At 42.6% G+C, this 24,992-nt stretch overlaps 2 protein-coding genes across 3 annotated transcripts in view; one reads left to right on the forward strand and one right to left on the reverse strand.

Moving 5' to 3' along the window:
* The window catches only part of LOC129701164 (uncharacterized), a 68,300-nt gene extending 64,602 nt beyond the window's left edge, over nt 1-3,698 (forward strand). For both annotated transcript variants that reach the window (XM_055642213.1, XM_055642214.1), the window contains exon 19: nt 2,285-3,698. In XM_055642213.1, coding sequence (XP_055498188.1) covers nt 2,285-2,402 — 118 coding nt within the window. In that variant the 3' untranslated portion in view covers nt 2,403-3,698. The remainder of the gene's footprint in view (nt 1-2,284) is intronic.
* A 3,025-nt stretch (nt 3,699-6,723) lies between these two features.
* Nucleotides 6,724-24,992, reverse strand: part of lrp8 (low density lipoprotein receptor-related protein 8, apolipoprotein e receptor) — a 103,934-nt gene continuing 85,665 nt past the window's right edge. The window contains exons 13-19 of the mRNA XM_055642216.1: nt 22,707-22,846; nt 20,502-20,643; nt 19,695-19,847; nt 17,017-17,226; nt 16,300-16,368; nt 15,060-15,232; nt 6,724-8,161 (exon numbers count right to left, since the gene is read on the reverse strand). Coding sequence (XP_055498191.1) covers nt 8,123-8,161; nt 15,060-15,232; nt 16,300-16,368; nt 17,017-17,226; nt 19,695-19,847; nt 20,502-20,643; nt 22,707-22,846 — 926 coding nt within the window. The 3' untranslated portion in view covers nt 6,724-8,122. The remainder of the gene's footprint in view (nt 8,162-15,059; nt 15,233-16,299; nt 16,369-17,016; nt 17,227-19,694; nt 19,848-20,501; nt 20,644-22,706; nt 22,847-24,992) is intronic.

Here is a 24,992-nt window from a genome sequence, read left to right on the forward strand (position 1 = left end):
AGCTCCACCACACAATGTGGGATGAACAGTATCAACAAGTCAAGGACAGCATAAAACTAAAAGAGAAAGCGTATAACGTAGCAAAGATTAGTGGGAAGCCAGAGGATTGGGATGCTTTTAAAGAATAGCAGAATGTAACCAAAAAGTCAATACGGGGAGAAAAGATGAAGGTAAGCTAACCAATAATATAAAAGAGGATAGCAAGAGTTTCTTCAGTTACATAAAGATCAAGAAAGAGGCAACAGTGGACTTGAGAATGAAGCAAGAGAAGTGATAACAGGGAATAAAGAAATGGCAGAGGAGTTGAATTATTTTTTTTGCATCAGTCTTCACAGTGGAGAACACCAGCAACATGCCTGAAATTCAAGAGAGTCAGGGGTTGGAAGTTAGTGGAGTGGCTATTACTAGGGAGAAGGAGCTTGGGAAGGTGAAAGGGTTGAAGGTGGATAACTCACCTGAACCAGATAGGCTGCACCCTAGGGTTCTGAAATATGTGGCTTTAGAGATTGTGGAGGCATTGAATGTGATAATTCAAGAATGACTAGGGACAGGAGATCCCAGATGATTGGAAGATTGACAATATTACCCTGCTGCACAAGAAGGGAGCAAAGCAGAATAGTAGAATAGGCCGGTTAGTCTGACTTTGGTGGTTGCTAAGATTGTAGAGTCCATTATAAAGGATGAGGTTACGGAGTACTAAGAAGTGATGATAAAATAGGCTGAAGTCAGCATAGCTTTGTGAAGGGGAGGTCATGCTTGACAAGTTTGTTGGAACTCTTTGAAGAATAGCAGGACAGACAAAGGAGAGTCAGTAGATGTTGTTTACTTAGTTTTCAGCCAACCTTTGATATGAGGCTGCTAAGGAAGCCGAAAGCCCACTGTATCAAAGGGCAGATATTAGCAAGGATAGCAGGTTGGCTGGATGGCAGAAGTCAAAGAGTGGCAATAAAGAGGGCTTTTTCTGGTTGGCAGCAATGTAGCAGAGTTCTGCAGGGGTCAATGCAGGGGCCACTATTCTTCACTTTGTATATTAATGATTTGGACAAGGGAAGGTAGTGTTGAGAAAGCAGGGACTCTGCAGTGGAATGGATAGGTTGGGAGAGTGGGCAGAGAAGTGGCAGATGGAATAAAGTGTAGCAATGTGTAGGAGTCATTCATTTTGGTAGTAGGAATAAAGGCATAGACTTTTTTCTACATGGGGTGAGAATCCAGAAATCGGAGGTTCAAAGGGATTTGGGAGAGCTGGTGCAGGATTCCCAAAAAGTTAATTTGCAAGTCAAATCGGTAGTAAAGAAAGCAAATCCAATGCTAGCATTTATTTCAAGAGGGCCTGTATTCAAAAATAGGGATGTAATGCTGAGGCTCTATAAGGTACTGGTCAGGCAGCATTTGGAATATTGTGAGCAATTCTGGGCACCATATCTGAGGATGGATGTGCTGGCTCTGGAGAGGGTACAGATGAGGTTTACAAAAATGATCCCAGAAATGAGTAGGTTAACCTATGATGAGCATTTGTTGGCATCGGGCCTGTAGTCGCTGGAGTTTGGAAGAATGGGGAGGGGGGGGGCTCATTGAAACAAACAGAATAGTGAAAGGCTTGGATGTGTAGAGGACGTTTCCACTAATGGGAGAGTCTAGGACAGGAGGTCGTAGCCTTAGAATTAAAGGACGTTCTTTTAGTAAGGAGATGAGGAGAGATGTCTTTAGTCAGAGGGTGGTGAATCTGTGGAATTCTTTGCCACAGAAAGATAGATTTTTGATTAGTACAGGTGTCAGATGTCATGGGGAGAAGGCAGGAGAATGGGGTTAGAAGGGAGAGCTAGATCAACCATGATTGAATGGCAGAGTAGACTTGATGGGCCAAATTATCTAATTCTACTCCTATCACTTATGACCTAATACCAATATTGATATCTTGCATCACACACAGATTCTGTTCATTTATTCTCACATGTGGGGTAATGCAGGCAAACATGGTGTTTCATGGCTATGCTGACTGCAGTTTAGATCTATTCATTGGCTGAGACTTCACACCAGCTAACAACAGATAAATGTTTTTACCCAAGGCACAACTTCCCAAGTGCTTTTTCTAATTTCAGCAGAATGTTCAAAGCCATTTTTTAAAACTAGTTTTCACACCCGGTCAACCATCTGACAATAAGCAAACATTGCTCCTTGTTTTGTGACAGGATTTAAAAGTGAAGGAATGTAAAAACAAAATTAGGGTTCAGAAAAAAATGAAATTTCAAATGCATCTCTGATAAAATGTGAATGTTTCATTTAGGTGGTTTTTTGTGGAACAAAGAGAAATCAAAACAGGAGGAAAACAAAGCAAAAAAATCGCCTTTGTGACTTTCTGGAAGCCATACCAACCCGCAGGCTTGGACGTCAGTGATGATTAGTGAGCAAGACTACACAGATCTGGTGAAAGGGTGGTGTTCATTTCCGGATATAAAATGATTCACAGCAAGTTAATGAAAAGTGATTTGTGCTTTTAATTTGCTTTCCAAAATGTTGTTTCCATTCCCCCGCAGCAGCAGCCTGCATTAACTAAACTTTGATTATTCACCTGATATGGGCCATGGGATTGCTAGTGCAGATCTCCCAAAAAGTTAATTTGCAAGACAAATCGATAGTAAAGCTGTAAATTCAATGCTTGCATTTATATCAAGAGGACCGGAATATGAAAACAGAGGCGTTATAAGGCGCTGGTCAGGCTGCCTTTGGAGTACTTGGAGCAAATATGGGTCCCATATCTGAGGATGTGCTGGCTCTGGACAGGGTCCAGAGGAGGTTTACAAGAATGATTCCAGGAATGAGTGGGTTAGCAGATGATGAGTGCTTGACAGCACTGGGCCTCTACTCGTTGGAGTTTAGAAGGGGGGGGAGGATCTCATTGATGCTTACAGAATAATGAAAGGCATAGATAGCCTGAATGTGGAAAGGATGTTTCCACTGGTGGGAGTCTAGGACCAGATGTCAGCCTCCGAATTAAAGGGCGCTCTTATGGAAAGGTGAGGAACTTCTTTAGTCAGAGGGTAGTTAGTCTGTGGAATTCATTGCCACAGTGGGCTGTGGAGGCCAAGTCAGTGGATATTTTAAGGCAGAGATAGACAAAGTCTTGATTAGAACGGGTCTCAAGGGTTATGGGGAGAAGGCAGGAAAATGGGATTAAGAGGCAGAGATCAGCCATGATTGAATTGTGGAGTAGACTCGAATGGCCAAGTTCTACTTCTATAACGTGATCTATTGATTACGTTTGATCTTGCTGACTGCGCTCCCAAACTACCATTCATAATATTCATCTTGGTAGGTGGAATAGAATCTTTATTATGTCCTGTTCCATCAATTGCCTAGTGCATAATGAGCCAAATATTCTTTATACCTTTGCCAGTGCAGTTTTTGAGGGAGTCACTGTGATTTGATGTGATGTGGTGACATTATGGTGTGTCTATGATTTTGTAAAAACACATAATTATTGCTATATTGAACCTTTGTTTGAAACTTTCTTCACAAATTTAACATCACACCATCTATTGTACTTCGATCAATGGATAGTTCTAATTTAAATATATAAAATACTCTTCACTAATATGTTAAGTTACTATTAATGTGACTTAAAACATTTGGTTATCAATCTTGTTTCTATACAGTTTGTCCTTTGTATGCCTAAAATGATTAAAAGCAAAGTGAAACAATGTAGTCCAAACATGTTTTACATGAAAAATTCACTACCTGACTGAGAGTCATGTGAAGATAGGCAGTCTATGTAATTAAAAAAACAAAGGGAGCCATTGAAAATAAGGAATTAAAAAACTATTATTAGAAAAGTAGTAATACTGGATTAATTATTTAACTGGGCTAAAACTTACAAATCCTCCAGTCCTGGCCTATATCCGGGGTTTTGGAAGAAGCTGCAGTGACGATGGATATATTACTTTAATCTTCCAAATGTCCTATATTTTAGGATTGGGAGCAAAGACGAATGTGTTTTGTGAGAAAATAGCAGGTAAAGAAATTCAAAACATTTCTAAAGCTATGAAAACTAGCAACTGCAACATGCTTCGCAGAGAGCTAATGGACTGCAGGACAGTTGAACTTCCATTGTAGAATGTGCCATTTTTAGCAATGTGGTAATGGTATTTAAAGTGTGTATAGTTTACACTGAAGATAGACACACAATGCAGGAGGAACAGGCAGCACCTCTGGAGAGAAGGACTAGGTGGCTAGGTTTCGTGAGGAGGATTGTGATTGGTAGATTCTTCAAACTAGAGATGCCAAAACAAAACAGTTTAGAGGCGACCCAAATGAATGAATTAGGTGGAAGTGCCACAGAGGGGGAGTGAAAATTCTACAATAAAATTCTGAATACAGGTTTTAATCTAGGGAAGATTAGGGGTTATAATGAATTTTTGTGGTTTTTCCTAAAAATGTAGTATCAACGTATATGTTGCAACTAAAGCTACCCAAGTGGAATTAGAAGTTAGGGCTGGCTCCAGTTTGCCGTGGCCCCCACTCTCGCAGTCACGGCAGCATCAGATGGTCAGTATGTATAAGGGGATCTTTTTCGTTGGGATCCTCCTTCAGATCCAACAGGGGGGGGGGATCGAATGCTAATGATTGGTGAAACCAGTGCCTAGGATCTATGATTGGTGTCATCACTGTGGGCAAAGGAGGCCTCAGAGATGAAACAAAAATGCAGTAGATGATGGATACGAGGAAAATGCAAGTGATTCTCTGTCTCACCTGGAAGGACGACTGGTATCCCTGGATGGATGCGAGGGGGAGGGAGAGGGACAGGCATTACATGCGGTTTCAGCGAAAAGTACAAAGGTGTTGGACACAGGGAAATGAGAAGGGGTTTGTGGAAGGAACGGTCTCTTGAAGGCAGAAAGTTTCAACAGGACCACACCGAATTCACACCTTCCTATTTGCGATCTTATCACACTTTTTGACTTTTCAGTCTGGCCTTGCTCCAATCATTGCTGATGGCCCCACTCTCCAGTATCCACCTAGAAAGGTCAGACTTTGTCCATGGGACAGGGGACTTAGCTTACTCTCTTCTCCACATCAATCTGAAGGGCCCTGAATCGTCACCTATCCACGTTCTCCAGAGGTGTCGCCTGATCCGCTGAGTTACTCCAGCACTTTGTGGCTTTACTTGTAAAGCAGCAGCTGCTTGTGTCTCAATCAGGAACTGAGGATTGGTTAACGGACCAGAGATAAAATAAACAGATCATTTCTGAGATAACAAACCATCATTAGTGCCGTGTGAAAAGGGCCACAGCTTGACCCTCATCTAATTGGATGTTTTATACTTGGCTCTTCTGCTGGTTTTGCTGGTGAGACAAACTTGATGTGCGAGTAAGCGGTATGTATTATTTATATCTAGATATAGCTGCAGGCACATGAAAACCAAAAATAATGTCTTGGGTTTCTATAACCTGAATATGAGCAGAGACAAGGACTGGTGCGGCAAAAACAACCTAGAATTGAATGTCGACAAAACTAAGGAGATGGTTGTCGACTTCAGGAGGGCGCAGCCAAAGCATACACCGCTCAACATTAGTGGCACTACAGTGGAGAGAGTGGAGAGCATAAAGTTCCTCGGTGTGCAAATAACGGACAGCCTCACCTGGTCCAGGAACACCACTGGGACCGTCAAACGGGCCCATCAGCGACTACACTTCCTGAGGAAACTAAAACAGGCCTCACTCCCCACCAATCCTCAGGACTTTCTACAGGGGCACGGTGGAGTCTGTACTCACGTACTGCATAAATACGTGGTACTCCACCTGCAACTGTTCGGACAGGAAGGCTCTGCCCCACATCAATCAGAGAGGGCATTGAATCGCCCCCTACCCTCGTACAAGAACTCCAGAGCCGCTGTCTGAAGAAAGCACTGAATTGCCAAGGACAAAGTGCACCCCCTCCACGCACTTCTCCTGCCATCAGGCAAGAGATATCGTAGCATCAAAGCCCGGACTACGAGGCTGCTTGTGTTCTCAATCAGGAACTGAGGATTGCTAAAACAGTCACCTGAGATAAACTTGAACACTCTCGGCTGGCACGGACACTTTAATACTGGCACTGGCCACTCGAATCAGCGGCCCCGGACATTTTTTATGATTGGTTTATTGAATTTTAACATTGTGTTTTTTTTACCTGCTTTTAACTATTTATACTGTTCCATCAGGGACTGGATTGTTTTTAGTGTTATTATGTGTGAAGTGTTTAAATTTCATGTGCGATGCTCCGCTATTCACTGGGAAACGTCTTTTCATTTTGCACTGTAACAACTGTTGCTTGCAAGATGACAATAAAGGTTGATTGATTGATTGATTGATAATATGTTGATGATAAAAAAAAACGGGTGATTACGTTGCAAATCACTGCTTGTGCTGGACAATTTGGGTGGCTTCGAATTATAACCAGGTCCTCTGATGGATTTTGGAGTTAGGGAGAAAACATGCTTTGATCGACGTACTCCAGGAATTGTAATTTCATTTCACCTTTCGCAGAACATTAACGGATAAATAACATGTACGTTCCTTGGTCTACTGGAACAGAAACACAGTTTAAGCAGACATGTTTTCGGGGCTACTTTAATTTACTTAAACTTAGATTATCAATTTCAAATTTATTACAAATATGAGCCATAGAAATCTGGTTGACAATATATCTTGATCAATAAAAACACAACTAAAGTGTCCCCCCCCCCTCCACCTCCACATCAATACAGATCAAATATTACAAATATACAGGGAAACCAAGTAGCAAATTTGATAGATTTCCACCTCATCTCAGAAAAATATTGTATTAGGTTTATAAATGAAAACCATTTTAATGCATCTGTTATAAAACCTTTGGCTATTTTTAAGGAAATCAGCCTTAGTTATTCAAAAGGCAGGCTTTTACATGATCTATATTGCAGATCCACTATATACACTTTATATTAAATTGGTTTCTTCCTTATATTCCTTCCCTTTCAAGCATCCCAACTCAAGAGAGAGCCAAAAGTGTTTCATTGTCATATGTCCCAGATAGAACAATAACATTCTTATTTGCACTACCTTAACTCTTGACAGTACTGAGCTACCAACACAGCCCTCTCAACATATTTCCATCATTCCTGTGTGAACATTATAGACTGCACAAGTTCCTCAGGTGTCATTTCTGACAGTACTCACTGTGAACGCACTGTGATTGGGTTTTTTCCCCCTCTCCCTTCCCTCCAAAGGGCTCATTAACTATTGCCCAATCACCTCTGTTACCTTGCAGTCTCTGTGGGCTCAGTCCCATACCAAGTAATTACATTCTCCATTCAAGTATCAGAAGAACTACATTTATGTTGCGAATTGGACAACTTTGAATGTAGCAACAGAATTACAAAAACTGTGCCTTGAAAAAGATAACAAATTAAATAGAACAAATAGATTGTGAAAATTCACTTGTCGTTGCTCAGCCCAGTTTGAACCTTAAAATAAATAAATTCTCAATATTCAGACAATGTATGGCATATACAGGAAGAAGCAAGCATTAACACATATATTCCCCAATTTTTATAAATACATTTTCCTCTTGTATAAACATATATGCAAATACGATTTCACTGTACAGAAAAGGCAAAAAGCATCAGCAATAAAATATTTTCTACTTCATATATACATAACCAACTTTGTCCAGGAAATAAGTCCATAAATAAAACCCTTTTCTTTCTATTCAGTGTAGTTTATGCCATTGGGGAGCTTCAACAAATTAAGCTCTCTGCCAAACTGAAAATTATGACGAGCACTGTTAAGACTATTTACAAAACTGTATAAATATAGCTTTGATGAAGCTCTGCGTGCAAATGCAATATCACAATTATATACAAATGTAAGGAATTTTACGCTTATGGCCAGTGTAATTTCTTTACAGTTTGTTCTGTCTTTCATCAGTGCAAAAAGTTTTTTTTCTTGCGTTTCATGTGTAGTATAAAATGCTTTGCTCATACAAAAATACACATCCTTTAGATGTCACAAATTTTATGTCCAGTGATTGGGCGTCCCATCCTTGGTGCAGTGGCCGCATCATTTGTTTCGGGGAAGCTGCAGGTCAAGTGGATGTGACACAGCTGGTCTCAGGGTAATCCGTCATCTTCCATACTCAGAGCAACACGCTGACAATAGAAAAATAAGTCATTTCTCCATAAAGATAATTAATTAATTAAAATCTTACTTAGAGGGGCGTTTTTCTTCCCACCTCTTTGCACGCTGAATCAACAACACTGGTTACTAAAGACACCCAATTTTATTCAATTATAGGAACAAAATTGAGCGCAGGTTTATGCTGTATCCTTACATCTGTAGAGTCCGTGTCTCAGTCCCATGCTGATTAGATACATTTCCATTATAAACATGGCTGACAGAAAGCTGATTCTAATTAACTGTCGTGTTCAGATTAATAAAAAGTCCTCAAGCATATCGAAGCATAGAATGAACCAGCACAAAAAAGGGGCTTTGTCGTCTGCCATGTCTGTTCTGCTCCTCTTTATCCATAGCCCTTGCTTCTCTTCCTTTTAGCCTTCATTACAAAGTAGACTGTGTAAAAGAGAGGATCAATAAAACTGATGGATGTTTGGGCACTAAGGCAGTCAAAGGACCTTGTACAAGAGTGAGAAAGTAGAATTCTGAAAATTCAGCCTTGGTCTAATTAAATGAAGCAAGAGGTCCAGCAGGGCAGATGGCACTGTTTTCAGGAGACACGGCCCTGAGTTACACGATGACACTGGGGAGCTTTGAGTTACATGATGAGACTAGGGAACTTTGAGTTATGTCAAGACCCTTCCTCCGACATGACAGAGTTGCATGAGATTGGGGATCAACTGGCACAACTTTCTTTTGCCTTTTGCTGCTGAAAATGGCAACCTTTTCTGGACATTAACCGGGGAAGATTGCAATTTTGATTTTTCTGCGAAGGGAATGAAATTTCGTATCAAACTGAACCCAAAACATAACTAGTGGAAAGTGGGAATGAAGCCCTCGACTAAAGACTGCAGAAACCTCCAAGCAGTTCCATGATGTGTTCATGACACTGCAGCGAGAAAGAGTGGAAGGAAGAAAAGTTAAGGTTCTGTACTGCACAATCCAATTTCTTGGGAATCTTGCCACAGGGAAAAAGCTAAGCAAGATCACAGCAATTAAAGTGGTATAACAGCAAAGAGGCTGTTAGAGTCATAGAGTCTTACAGCATGGAAACAGGCCCTTCAGCCCAACTTACCCACACCGGCCAACATGTCATCTCCACACTGCCTGCATTTGGCCCATATCCCTTTAAACCTGTCCTATCTATGTACCTACCTAAGTGTTTCTTAACATTACGAAAGCACTTGCCTCAACTACCTCCTCCAGCAGTTCGTTCCACACACCAACCACCCCTTGCCCTCAAGTTCCTATTAAATATTTCCCCCCTCAACTTAAACCTATGTCCTCTGGTTCTCAATTCCCCTATTCTCGACAAGAGACTGTGCGTTTACCCGATCTATTCCTCTCATGATTTTGTACACCTCTATAAGATCATCCCTCATGAGCTCCAAGGAATACAGTCCACACTAACCTATTAGAGAGCAGTTAAGTTCATTTTGCTCCTTGCTTTTACCTTAAAATTCCTGCACTTCTTCAACGACATCCAGTTCTTCTTTGAAAGATACTGTTGAATCCATTTCCACCAGGCAATGACTCCAAATATTTATCATTCCTCAATTACATCTCTGGCTCTTTTATCAATCAACTACATTTGTTCCCTCTGGTTCTTGGCCCATTAGCCACACAATTTCATTTTATTAACTCTATATAAAACCATTATAATTTTCTGTCATATTTTATTTTAACCTTCTTGAACAGAAGGAAACCAACCCAATCTTGTACAAAAAACTGTAATCTCTCACACCAAAGCAATTCTTGTAAAATTCTTCTGCACCCTCTACAAAATTATCACATCTATACATAACTAAAACTCTGATCTTGTGCTCTTCCGGTTTGCGCGGTCTTTCTATTTGCGCATAAACGGTACGTGATAGCGATACGGTTTTTCGTCAGCTCACTCAGCGTTCTCCTGTGCAGCGAGTGCACCAAGTTTTGTTCCGATCGGTAGTGTGTTGTTAGCGAGGTTAAAATATTGTAAAAGTTGCTGGTGCGCAGGTCGATCTCCTCTCCTGCCAGTCAGCGCCGCGCGGATTGGTCGCTTGTCCTGTCACTCCCCCGGACGGTCCGCCCCTTCCTGCACCATTGCGTCTTAACTGGAGCTGAGGGACGCTGTGGGTGGCCGGTGGAGGTCTCCAACCGGACACAATTTTCGGAGGGACCGGAAGCGGCCAGGCCCAGCGCAAAGTCGCCAAACGGAAAGCGGAGAGTCTGATCCCGGCGGAGGAGAGCGCCCCGTGCCTGCTGTGAGTCCCAAACGCACCGGCAACACAACACCCCGCAGCTCCAGCCCCTTCCCTTCACGTCTCCCTCGCTGGCTCCTGCCCCCCTCCCCCATGATACCCCTCCTCTCCCCCATGCCTTTTCCCGTCTTATCTTCGAGCTCTTTCCCCCCTCCCCCCCACCCCCCGCTGGTGTGGTAGTAACTCCTGGTGCTTCCGGGCCGAGCCGAGGCCTGGCTCTGAGGGGGGCGACGGCTGATGCTCCTCCGGGGCACGCAAGAAGGGAGAGGAGCGGCAACCTCGAGATCTGGGGAGGGAGAGTGGGGGAGGAGAAGGGATAGAGGGAGAGGAGGGGGGATTAGAGGTGGGGGGAGTAGAGGAGGGGTGAGTGGGGGAGGTGGGGGTTAGATAGATAGATAAGAGGGGGGTAGGGAGGGGAGAGGAGATGGAGGGAGGGGGTGACTGAAGGTAGGGGAAAGGAGCGGGAGAGAGAGGAGAGGGAGAGAGTTGAAGGAGGGATTGGGGGAGGGGAGGAGGATAGGGGATAGAAGAGTGAGGGTGAAGAGGAATGGAAGAGAGAGCTAGGGATGAGGGGAAATGAGCTGCGCCTGTGCAGTTGGGGACTATGGGTGCGTGGTGGAATATTGTGTGGGGGACCAAGCCTCCTGTGGACAGGGACCCAACGGGTCCCACTTAGTCTAGTCCTTCCTAAAATTAGACAAAATACTCCAGCCAGGGTTATGTTAGCGGTTTGACACAATTTCTTGACTTCATCTGCGCATTATTTATAAAACCCAGCGTTCTATATGCTTTATTTACCAACCTTCATAAGCTCTCTCCTCGTCTCTTTGAAAGCATTAATTAGCTTGTATGTCTCTCCTCACACTTGTCACAAAAAGGCATCGCCTCATCTTTTGCAACAATGAACCTGGTCATCCACTTATCTCAGTCCTGCATACCTGCATTTCTATTACCATCTTCTGCAGAGTTTACAAAAAATCCAGGTTGTCTATCACCTGCTGAAGTTATGTTTGGTAGGCCCAAATCTAAGATGTTAATCTCCTTTTAAAAAAAAACCCACGAACGATCTTGTTAGTTAATATCTCCTTAGAAATGCAGATAAAGCGTTTGTTGTTGTTAATTGTGGGCAGCCTGTTTTGCCTGAGGTTTAATGCAGTAATGACCTTCAGAGTCACAGGAAATCTTGTAATTATGGATTGCTGGTCCCTGTGTTAAGTGAAACACCAATGATGAGACTACTCTGATAGCACAGCATTAAAGGTGTGATTGTAGTGATTGCAGGGGCCAGTGATTGCAGCTGGAATTTAAAAAAGAATTGTAGAGTGAATACTGCTAACAATACTCTCCATTTTTAGATTTTTCTTTGCTGAACCATTCGAGAGGTCAATTCATATTTGGCCATTGGTGGGACAGGAGTCGCATATACCGGTGGGCATGGATAATAGATTTATTTCCCCGAGGGATAGAAGCATAGAAAAGAGGTGCAGGAGGAGGCCATTCGGCCCTTCAAGCCATTCATTGTGATCATGGCTGATCATCCACAATCAGTAACCCGTGCCTGCCTGCCTTCTCTCCATACCCCAAGATCCGCTAGTCCCAAGTCAGTCTCTATCTGACTCTCTTTTAAATTCATCCAGTGAATTGGCCTCCACAGCCATCTGTGGCAGAGAATTCCACAAATTCACAACTCTCTGGGTGAAAAAGTTTCTCATCTCAGTTTGAAATGGCCTCCCCTTTATTCTTAGACTGTGGCCCCTGGTTCTAGACTCCCCCAACATTGGGAACATTTTTCCTGCATCTAGCTTGTCCAGTCATTTTATAATTTTATATGTTTCTATAAGATGCCCCCTCATCCTTCTACAGTAAATTCCAGTGAATGCAAGCCCGGTCTTTCCAATCTTTCCTCATATGACAGTCCCGCCATCCTGGGGATTAACCTGGTGAACCTACGCTGCACTCTCTCAATATAGCAAGGATGTCCTTCCTCAAATTAGGAGATCAAAACTGCAAACAATACTCCAGATGTGGTCTCACCAGGGCCCTGTACAACTGTGGAAGGACCTCTCCATTCCTATACTCAAATCCTCTCGTTATGAAGGCCAACATGCCATTAGCTTTCTTCACTGACTGCTGTACCTGCATATTTACTTTCAGTGACTGGTGTACAAGGACACCCAGGTCTCGTTGCACTTCCCTTTTTTCTAATCTGACACCATTGAGATAATAATCTGCCTCCTTGTTCTTGCTGCCAAAGTGGATAACCTCAAATTTATCTACATTATTCTGCATCTGCCATGCATCTGCTCACTCACCCAACCTGTCCAAGTCACCCTGCAACCTCCTAGCATCCTCTTCGCAGTTCACACTGCAACCCAGCTTTGTGTCATCTGCAAATTTGTTGGTGTTACTTTTAATTCCATCATCCAAATCATTAATATATATTGTAAATAGTTGCAGCCCCAGCACAGAGCCTTGCAGCACTCCATTCGCCACTGCCTGCCATTCTGACAGAGACCCGTTCACTCCCACTCTTTGTTTCCTGTCTGCCAACCAATTCTCTATCCATGTCAATACCCTACCCCCTAGACCATGTTGTCTAATTTTGCCCACTAATCTCCTGTGTGGGACCTTATCCAAGGCTTTCTGAAAATCCAGATACACTACATCCACTGGCTCTCCTTCATCCATTTTACGTGTCACATCCTCAAAAAATTCCAGAAGATTAATCAAGCAGGATTTCCCCTTCAGAAATCCATGCTGACTTGTGCCAATCCTGTTACTGTTATTCAAATGTGCCGTTATTACTTCTTTAATAATTGACTCCAGCATCTTCCTTACCACCGATTTCAGGCTAACTGGTCTATAATTCCCCTTTTTCTCTCTCGCTCCTTTCTTGAAAAGTGGGATAACATTAGCTACGCTACTGAAATAACTACTGTCAGTTTCAGGGTCATCAATATTTCAGGACTAACATCTTTATTACGACATATGATTAATTTCCTTAACTTAAATTCCCCAGCAGCAGTGGAGGTCTGCAGTCCTGGATCAACGTTTAGTATCCAAACCTTTGGTTACTAGAGCTGAAACTTAATCAATAGGACTGTATACACCCAATACAATAGTTATCTCCAGTACACTTACTTTTACTGACACACTCTCCTTTCTCACATCTAGACAGGACAAATGAAAACCCATCCTCCATACATTACTCGCTGCAAGTACTGAAAGCAAGATTGATGTATGAAAATGATTTGAGAAACAAGCAGGCAGAGGTAAAGAGCAGAGGCATTAATGAAAGGGTAAACTGTAGATACATCATTCGAGAACACTATAGTTACAAAGTCTCCCAATTCTACCAAGGTCATTGTACAATTTCCTGTTTAAAACGGATGAGAAAATGGCAAGAAAACTATTCCATTTCTCATGAGAACCATTACATTGAAATTTGTATGTCTAATAATAAATGATTCTAGGCACGGTCTCGTTCACTTTCACCATTTACCTTTTGCAGAACTCCGTCAAATCAACAGAGCAGGTGGATTTCATACTTCCTGCACGTCCTCATCCAGATTCCGACGCACAAAATGGAACTCATCACCTTCAGCGAATCCGTATCAGTAACAGAACTCACCCACCCGCAACAAGATTCAGTATCCCAGGATGCTTGTTCACCTCAGGCAGAAGGTACATCACTCAACCTCTCCAGAAATTCGCACTGCCAATTGCATTAAACAAATTCTCGATGGGGCAAACAAACTCAGTATGGGGTACTGATTGTGGATGATCAGCCATGATCGTATGGAATGGCAGTGCTGGCTCGAAGGGCCGAATGGCCTACTCCTGTGTCTATTGTCTATTGACAGCAGCGGGACTGTTGTGTTGGTGGATCTTAATCTAGCAAAGTTACACCTGTGTGTTGGTGGCTCTTAATCTAGCAAAGTTACAGGTTTTAGACTACAGCTACCAAGCTACAAACTTACACCTGAAATGATCAAGAGACCTTAAGTATAAATGGGAGGAGTTCACAAGAAATTTTGCAAAAGGTGCAGTATTGCTGATTTCAGTTCATGACGCGGATAGATCTACATCTCCGAATACGGATTTGAAAAATTATCTTTTAAGGGGTCTTCTCTTCTATTTCTACTTTCCACTTTCTCTCTTCCTTTTTTATTTTTTATATACACACTTCACGTTTTTCTACTCTCTCAGAGAATCTTAGCAGGGAATATTATATGAAAACTAGAGGTTGAATAGAATGGATTACGGTATTACATAGTTGGCACCTAAAATTAGGTTCCCACTGTACTTTCGATTAACTTCTAAAAAATAAACAAAAAAAAAAAAAGGTGCAGTATTGCAAACAAGCAAGAAACAGAGAATCTTAGCAGGGAATATTATATGACTGTGAAGGAAAATAAAAATCAAATTTCGAAAGTAAAAAGACGTTCACCACACTTTAGAAGCATCAAAATTAGATTTCAGATTAAAATGTATTTAACGTGCTTATGTGTAACTTGGATGTGGATTTCCAGTAACAAAAGCTATAGCTGGTTTGCAGAATGATCCACTGTCCAACAGCAGGACTCATCGGTTTGGTGCAGTGCCAGGTGTTTAACAGGTGGGGAAGACTTACTGCAGGGTAAACGTGGCCAATCTGTCCGTTCCTTCCAATGTGGGTCTCCTCCAGTTCCTCCTCTTCTGTGGTTTTCCTATAGACTGGATTGTCAAAGTTCATACTCTTGGTGTTCTTCCTTCTCCAGTTCCTCCAGATCAGGAAGCCGCCCAGGCAGAGCAAAATAATGATCACTGAAAATAGTCATGGAAATTAGAGCTCTGAGGAAAATTAACTCAATCGTTAAAATTTACCAACCAAAACACACAGGTGTTACCTTGTATGCAATTATATACAGAACTGATTAGTCAATGATAATGAGTCACACAAAGAAAATCGTCAAAGCTCAGATGTGTCACTGATTACGATAACAGAATGGTTTAAGGGCCTGTCCCACTTGGGCGTCATTTGCGGGTCACGCAGGTGGCTCGCGAAGATTTTGTGAATCCCAAAATCCTGGGGCACCGTGCGCGACCGCGCATCACAGCCTACGTCACCATGCGTGTGTAATGCACGCCATACGCGCATCACATCTGTGTCACGACGCGAGCGTCGGGCATCGTGACGCGTAATTGATGTCACGTAAATGACGCCCAAGTGGGACAGGCCCTTTAGAGTGATTAAACATTCAATCAAGTTTTCACAAAATGGATCCACTGCCAGGGAAACATCTTTGCCCCTTCACTCTGTCAATTGTGCTAAGATTATTTTTTTATGTTTTAAAGAAACCACCTTTCCTACTAAACTTCAGAGTGTAGAAGAACCTTGTCAGTCAAGAGACGCTTGGCTCGGCTATTCACTCCCTCGTTACTTGAAGGTCCACTCAAATCTCTGCTCTCAGGCAAAATACAACAAGAACATGACAGATCTCTAATTGGTGGTTGGTTGAAATGAAGAGCTAACATTCCTATAGAGGGGAAGAAAAGTCTATAAAAATAGTAAAACAAATAAGAATTATAAAAATGTCTCGTCTTATCAGGGGGGTTCAATTAAGCAGGGAGCTGGCTACAAGTCTTCTGCCTTAGGGAGTTGGATGGGATGTGTCTCAACCCAAAACATCACCCATTCCTTCTCTCCAGAGATGCTACCTGGCCCGCTGAGTTACTCCAGTTTTTTGTGTCTATGAACAGGTTGCATACATAGCATATATACTTGGGCATCAACCCAGCCAACGGTAGCTGTTACACAAAATTAAATGTTGCATTCCTCTGCAGTAATATAAAAAAGCTATATTTTTTTAAAACAAGAAGGAGTTACCCACCAATAGGGGTGATAATTCCCACGATAGCATTGGTTGAAGTCGACTTCTTGCCTTCTTCCTGGCTGTTTGCTGTTGGGATAAAGAAACAGGAGTTTATGCCAACTTGTGTATGTATGTTGTCATATGTGAACATGAGCAGCTGAAGCAACAACCGGACCACATTGCTGCTCAGCCCATCATCTCTGCATTACCTTTGGAATGTGTTGGAAAACCTATAGAGAGGAATCGAAGCAAAACAAGTGGCAGCTAGGCAACATCAAGCTTTGATCTGAAAAGCCCAGTCTGGAACATTAGAGAGAAATTGAGAGGGGTAACTAACTAGCTCCAGTTCTGAGATTTGGAAGTTGAACTAGAAGATGACTTTAAGAAACAGAAGTCACATTAGAAGGGAAGGGTAGATGAGAAGATCCATTTCACATTCATAGAATGTGATAGTGGAATAACGAAGGAATGGAGAGTGCAGAAATCAGGACTGCCTCTTGTGCACACTAGAGACGTGGTGATGTTACAACCCTGAATAATGGTACAATATGATTCATTGGACCATATATAGATATATGTGAAAAATGGGCTGACAGCAATTACGGGCCTGTCCTTGGCCAGATTCTCTCTGCCTGTGCAGAGTTGGATCAGGGAATGTGAAATCAAGTTGCCTGCTTTACTTTGTCATAAAACATAAGCAGCAAAACGGCAGAGATTTATACCGGTCAGACTTACATAGTTGTGAGGAGCTGTTGCTGTGGACCAAGTATGCGTCAGTGCTGTTGCTGTCAGAAGGGAAATGCAACCGTGGGTCTCCGGTGCCAACGCCATTTGGAACTGCTGTACCAGCTGGAGTTGTGGTTTCTGCAGGGATCCATGCATTGGAGAAAGGTGCTCCAGATTTGGGAGTTGGGTTGATGTTCGTGACTGAGGGAGACTCTCCAACTATTTAGAAATAAAGATACACAAAAACACACACCATGAACTGCAACTTGAACATCAAACAGCTTAAAACAACCGCACAAAGGCAATTTCCCCTGTGGCCAGATGCAAGGGTTCAGATTTGCAAGCGATGTGAAAGATATAGAATATGGCAGCTATGCAGTCCAAACTGGTCAAAGCCAGGGATAACGCTTTACTCAAATCATCTCCTACGACTATTCAAACATTCATTTTTCTAAGAGTTCTTTCCCAGCTTCTTCTAAATGCATGTATGCATGGTGCTTCAACAATCACCAAGGCAGGGAACTAACTACCTCTCGTTGGTCAATAAATCATGAATTCCTTATTTGTAGAGCCAGGATGTTTAGGCACTAAAAAACTCTGAAATAGACAGGCAGGCAAAAAGGAAATTAAAAAGGCTTTTATTGACAAAAAAGGCATAAAAATGCATTTATTTCCACCACCAAAATATGGTTAAAAATAATAATATAAAGGTATACTACATTAAATGACCAAAGTTGCCTGGTTGCACATAATTACTAGCATTTTTTTTTCAAATTATCTGGTGTTAAACTACGCCATTTGTCAGACAGTATATGCTTCAGTTGTGAAAAACGTATTTCACCCCAGCTAAGGTCACTGGTGCATACCCGAAACAAGCTACACTCTATATTCATGTCGATATCTTGTGCATTACACCTACCTTTGAGAACCTTAGCTATGTTTTGTATTTTGTTAAGATCTTTGTTAGCTAAAATCACTCTCACATTTTCCTTGTATGTCATTACCTACATCGCCAAGGACTTTACGAATATCGTCAGTTACTTTGTTAGAAAACCTGCAAGTTATTCACAAATGTTTTGCCACGTTTCTCAAGGGAAGTGATAGCTTGTGGGAAGTTTGCAAAATTAGAATCAATAAACATAAGAGGGACTTTCTCTGCATGATTTTACTGACGATTCTGACTGCAGCAGATTCTTCTTCTACAAAACAGTTGATGATTTATTTTATCTTTTCAAAATTTGCAGCATAGTAGAATACAGGAGAGAGCCATGTACCCCACCTAGTCAAAACAGGCTAAGGAGGTAGCGGAATCTCAGGTGCCATTTCCTTGAACAACTGCACTCGTGATGGTACTTTGAGGAAGATTTTCTTGACATTGCCTAGGCAATCGACATTTGGAAACAAGCTACGTTTGTGCTTGGCAATTCTATGAAGTTCTTGAGCTAAAGAAGTCAAATGCAACATTTTGGGAATGAAACTTTAAGTCACAAACAGAAGTACATTCTCGTGTTTTATACTTTCTGGCCAAAGTACAGCAAGTGAGGATGTAAACAACTGAGCAATAGTTGAGCTGTATGACTTCCGATGTCAACAAATACTCCTTTGATGGTTGACCTGCCTCCAGTGTACCGATGACCACATTGGCATCATATCTCCTCACAGCATCAGTTGTCTCGTCTATTGGGATCCATATTTGGTTGCATGCAACTTCATCTCTAATATTCTGCACAACAATGTTGAAGTTGCTGTCAACATATTTTTTCCATAATAATGACTTACATGGTATATGTTCCTCTGTGTATTTCTCTAAAAACCTCTGAGAGATTTGTTTTCCAATTTCCACAATAGAATTCCAGCATCAATGAATGCCATACACAGATCACTTGAAAACTCAGATTTGCGACTGGAGCCAGCAGTAAATGTAGTGAGGTGACAAGCTTGGGTATTTTGCTTGGGAAGTCTACACCCCAGCAGTATCAACATTGATTTCTCAAATTTTAGATAGCCTTTGTCTTCTCCCTCCTCCCCCTCACCCTTCCCAGCTCTTCTTCTAGTCCTATTGTCTCTGCCTCTTCCTTTCTTTTTCCAGCCCACCCCCCATCAGTCTGAAGAAGAGTCTCAACCCGAAACATCGCCTATTCCTTCTCTCCATAGATGCTGCCTCACCCGTTGAGTTTTTCCAGCATTTTTTTTGTCTACTTTCAATGTTTCCAGCATCTGCTGTTCTTTCTTAAATAGATCTTGGAGAAAACTGAACCAGGGGGCAGCGGCACGAACGAATGAACGACCGATGGTGTCGCCCCCAGTTGTGGCCCGGTGGTGGAAGTTTTCTTGTAAGTTATACTATGTTAACACGTTAATAATAACATTAATATTAACGTGTTAACATAGAAAACATCATTGTAATCATGGTACAATTAGAGAAAATAGCACGACCTTTTAGCAAAACGGCAAAAAAGGCTGATTTAGACACTTGATTGTGAAAAAGGCATTATCCTGGTGAAATCATCAAAATAGGCATGAAAGGACACTTATGGCAAAATCCTGGCTCTACTTATTAGCGAATGCCTAATATCAAAAGTTTTAAATAATCTCAGTCAGGAAGAACAAATCTGGCCTGAGAAGACTCTCCTGCTTTAGAAACTGCTAAAACGAGCACGTCCCATTAGCAGAAAAGATACACATACCTCTGTAACACTTTCTCATGTCATGCCCAAGTTCCATGTCATCAGGGCAAGCGCATGTGTACTTTGCAGAATGGCTGCTGATTTGTGGAGCAGGTAAACAGAGATACTGACACCCTCCTTTTGGTGTCCCGCCATGTACACAAACGTTTACAGCTAGTTAAACATAGAAAAATGAACAAGGTATGGAAAAAGGCTTCATAAGTCCACCCACACATCACAGCAGTTCAGGAAATGGAAATTCGCCCCGATGGAATTCACAAATTACTACCAAAAAAATCTATCAAGATATCAAGTAAATAAATACTGAAAATTATCTTTCTTCACCTCACATTTCCAGATTGAGTTTAGTTTAGTTTGGAGATACAACGTGGAAACACGCCCACCGAGTTCATGCCAATCAGTGATCCTACACACACAAGGGACGATTTACAATTTGACTAAGCCAATTAACCTACAAACCTGCATGTCCTTGGAGTCTGTGAGGAAGCAGGAGCTCCAGGAGAAAACCAATGCGGATTACGGGAAGAATGCACAAACTCCATACAGACAACACCCGTAGTCAGATCAAACCCAGGCCTCTGGCACTGTGTGGTAGCAACTCTATCGCTGCGTCTCCGTGCCACCCACGTGATTTCACGTTATGAAAGACTGCAAAGCACACCGTGTTCTAGGATCAGACCCCACCCTTTTCACCCCATTACGCTGAAGGCAGAAATAGATTCTTCATTAGTACGGGTATCAGGGGTTATGGGGAGAAAGCAGGAGAATGTGTAAAGTTTTAACTGAGTAGCTTCTGAAAGGTGTTACCTTTGGGTTGTTTTAGTTCATGAAAAATGGCAATGTCATGCAGGTTGTTCAGATTATTTGCGAGTAACATCACATCTCTCCCTGTCAGTCTATTTGCACAGTAAATAGAGTCCTGCTCATTGTCAATCCAGTAAATCTTGTCCTGCAATAGAAAGATCATGCACACAATTAGCAATTACCTGTTTAATTAGTGTCTATGGGGAAACATGTTTGAACAGAGGGGCATTTTCTGAACCTCATCCAATACTGTTCTTGTCATCTGCAACAATGAAGTGCTTTCCTTCACTAATAACTTGCTACCAGAAAATATTGACATGATAATGCAGGATGCCTCTGGTTTGTAGTCTCTCGTTAATATTAAAGCCTTGCACCACATTGATCTGAAAGATTCAAAGATCAACCTTGCAGTATCCTTGCAATGTTAAAACTGAACTGCAGTCACGTTCACTTTTCAAGTGGAAGTCAGGTACTGCGTTCAGCAGAGGTAGAAATCAGAACTTAGTCTGTGCTGATCTTGGCTATGAATTGCTGGTATTTTAGAGATGTTCAAAAGCAACAACATAAGAAGGGTCTCAACCTGAAACGTCACCCATTCCTTCTCTCCATAGATACTGCCTCACCTGCTGAGTTACTCCAGCATTTTGAGTCCACGTTCGATTTTATCCAGCATCTGGAGTTCTTTCTCACACATTAAAATATTGCTCTGTACTCACAGAATCATGTCACCAGTGCATCATTACAAATGAACAAATCTGACATAATAAATAAAGTAAACCATAACTCTAAACGTAGCCTGGATAGAGTGGATGTGGAGAGGGTGGTTCCTCTAGTGGAGGAGTCTAAGACCAGGGATCATAGCCTCTGAATAGAAGAACCTTCCTTTAGGAAAGCAATGAGGAGGAATTTCTCCAATCAGAGGGCTATGAATCCGCAGCAATCATTGCCACAGAAGGCTGGGCAGGCCAAATCAATTGATATTTTTAAGAGAGAAATGGATTCTTGATTAGTACGGGTAACAGGGGTTATGGGGAGAAGGCAGAAGAATCGGGTTGTGAGAGAGAGATAGATTAGCCATGATTGAATGGCGGAGTAGACTTGATGGGCCGAAAGGCCTAATTCTGCTCCTATCACTTATGAACTAAGAACACACTGAGGCTCTTAAAATTGACCTTGGCAGCCAGAAGGCTTCCCGACGGCCGCAGCTGTGGACTGGGTTGGGTCGGGGCCCTGCGGGTAGAAGCCCAGGTCGGACGAAGCAGCCGACGGAGCCTGCGGCTGGGGCCGGGGCCGGCACCACAGAGGCGTGAAGCGGCGGCATCGGCAGCGGTGAAGCTGCGCGATGATGGGGCTTTGGCGGCGATGCCTCGCAGGTCGACGGTCGATGAGAGTGTAGGAGACTACCATGATGGGGGAGGGGAAGAACAATGGACGACCTGGTGTGGAGGGAGGAGGGAGGTGGAGGGAGGACAATAGGGGGGGGGGGGGACGACAAAAGGAGGAGCTTTGTAACTTTGCCGGCACCGTAAGTGGCATTATTTGTTTACATTGTGAATGCACTCAAAGAATTTCACTGTGCCTAGTAACATGTGACAATAAAGTATTCCTATTCCTATTCCTATGGATTTAAAGTAGGTAGGAATAGGGACCAAGGAAGAGAACAGGTTCCTGTCACTTGCTGCAAGCTGTACCAATCCAGATGACAGGAGAGGTCTGGGCTTGACAGTTCTTTCGCTCGTGTATCAGACGATGTAGCTCGCTGTTGGCTTCTGTCGTCGTTCAACATGTTGACAGAATTGTCGCCCGACGCGTCACAGAGTGCATCGTGTCGCCACGAGGAGGCCTCTGTCATGATCCCTGGCTTGACAGTGAAGCTATCCACAACAATAATGACCACAAACCTCCTCAAGTCCCTCATCCCAGCTAGAGTCAATGATTGAGAGGCAGGAGCTGATGCACATGGAAACTTTGGAGCCAGGTCAATTCAATTTTTCAGTGGACTCAAGTCCTGCTGATCTTAATTACTGCAGATTTGTGCAAACTGATTATAACTTAACTCAATTTAATTTAAAGAAAATGACTACATACAAAACATTCACATTCAGAAACGCTGTGTTCTGGTATTGCATGAAGCTTAAAGAAAGGAAATTGTGGGCTTTTCTGCTTTGGTGGTGCTAACTACAGGTACACAGAGCTTACAAGTCTTACCTCAAATACCGCAAGTGCAGATGGATGTGTCAAATATTCTTCTGAGAATAGCAATGTTTTTCTATTCCCACCGTTGAGATCAATGCTGGAAAGCTGGTGTAGTTTGGAGTCAACCCAATATAGGCGTTGGTTCAATAAATCTACAATTAGATACAACCCTTGTGTCACTACAGATTCCTCAACTCCTTTCACCAGGGGCAACAGGCATTCAATATTAGTTTTAATCCAAAACTAACATACTGGGAGAAATAAAGTTCAGCTGGAGAGACCACATCTGGAGTATTGTGTACAGTTTTGGTCTCCTAATTTGAGGAAGGACATCCTTGTGATTGAGGCAGTGCAGTGTAGGTTCACGAGATTGATCCCTGGGATGGCAGGATTGTCATAATAGGAAAGATTGAAAAGACTAGGCTTGTATTCACTGGAGTTTAGAAGGATGAGGGGGTATCTTATAGAAACATATAAAATTATAAAAGGACTGGACAAGCTAGATACAGGAAAAATGTTCCCAATGTTGGGCGAGTCCAGAACCAGGGGCCGCAGTCTTAGAATAAAGGGGAGGCCATTTAAGATTGGGAGAAAAAACTTTTTCGCCCAGAGAGTTGTGAATTTGTGGAATTCCCTGCCACAGAGGGCAGTGGAGGCCAAATGACTGGATGGATTCAAGAGAGATTTAGGTAGAGCTCTAGGGGCTAGTGGAATCACAGGATATGGGGAGAATGCAGGCACGGGTTATTGATTGGGGACGATCAGCCATGATCACAATGAATGGCGGTGCTGGCTCGAAGGGCCGAATGGTCTTTTCCTGCACCTATTTTCTATGTTTCTATGCTGATGTAAAATAAATTACATCAGATTAAATGTCTAAGAGTAGACATAGTCCAGACTCAGGTTCGGTCAGATTACCTCCAGATTTAGCATTGTTATTTTTCACACGTCTACGAATCTATTGATTGTTATTTTGAACTCAATAACTGCACAGTCTAGAGAACTCTAAAGATTTACGATCTTCCAATTGAGAAAGCATTTCTCCTTATTTCAAACTTAAATAACTTGCTATTTATTTAGAGCCTGTGAAAGTTGAATACTCCTTAACCAGGGAAACAATTCTCCCAGTTTCTATACTGTTAAATGCTCTCAGAATTTCATGTTCATGTCATAGGAGGAGAATTAGGCCATTCGGCTCATCGAATAGACTCTGCCATTCATCCATGGCTAATCTATCTTTTCCTCCCAAACCCATTCTCTTGCCTTCTCCCATAACCCTTCACACCCTACCAATCAAGTGTCTGCCAATCTACGCCTTGAAAATACCAAATGAGTTGGCCTCCACAGGCGTCAGTGGCAATTAATTCCATAGATTCACCACGCTTTGATTAAATAAATTCCTTTATCTCCATTCTAAAGGTACTTCCTTTTATTCTGAGGCTGTGCCCTCTGGATCTAGACTCGCCCACTAGTGAAAATATCAACACATTCACTTAATCTGGTCCTTTCATTATTCGGTTGGTATCAATGAGGTCCCCCTCATCATTCTAAATTCCAGCGAGTGCTGGCTTAGTACATTAATAATAATAATAATAATAATAATAAATTGAATTTATATAGCGCTTTTCTGGGGCTCAAAGTCGCTTTACAAGGCAAGGCCAAAAACAAAAACAAAAACAAAACAAAAAATGAGCAACAATTCAAGCACAGATGAAAAGGGAGGGGGGCGTGGGGCTAAGGATAGGCAGAGGTGAAGAGATGGGTCTTGAGGCGGGACTGGAAGATGGTGAGGGACTCAGAATTGCGGATCAGTTGGGGGAGGGAGTTCCAGAGCCTGGGAGCTGCCCTGGAGAAGGCTCTGTCCCCAAAACTGCGGAGGTTGGACTTGTGGATGGAGAGGAGACCAGCTGATGTGGATCTGAGGGACCGTGAGGGTTGGTAGGGGGAGAGGAGGTCAGTGAGATATGGGGGGGCCAGATGGTGGAGGGCTTTGTAGGTGAGGACCAGGATTTTGTAGGTGATCCGGTGGGAGATGGGAAGCCAGTGAAGTTGTTTGAGGACTGGAGTGATGTGATGCCAGGATTTGGTGTGGGTGATGAGTCGGGCGGCTGCGTTCTGGACCAGTTGGAGTCGGTTGATGTAGCTGGAGCTGATGCCAAGGAGAAGTGAGTTGCAGTAGTCCAGTCGGGAGGAGATGAAGGCATGGATGAGTCTTTCAGCAGCGGGGGGTGTGAGAGAGGGTCTGATTTTGGCGATGTTGCGGAGGTGAAAGAAGGAGGTTTTAATGACATGGCGGAT

Source organism: Leucoraja erinacea, chromosome 10, assembly GCF_028641065.1.
Source record: "Leucoraja erinacea ecotype New England chromosome 10, Leri_hhj_1, whole genome shotgun sequence".
NCBI classification, from domain to species: Eukaryota; Metazoa; Chordata; class Chondrichthyes; order Rajiformes; family Rajidae; genus Leucoraja; species Leucoraja erinaceus.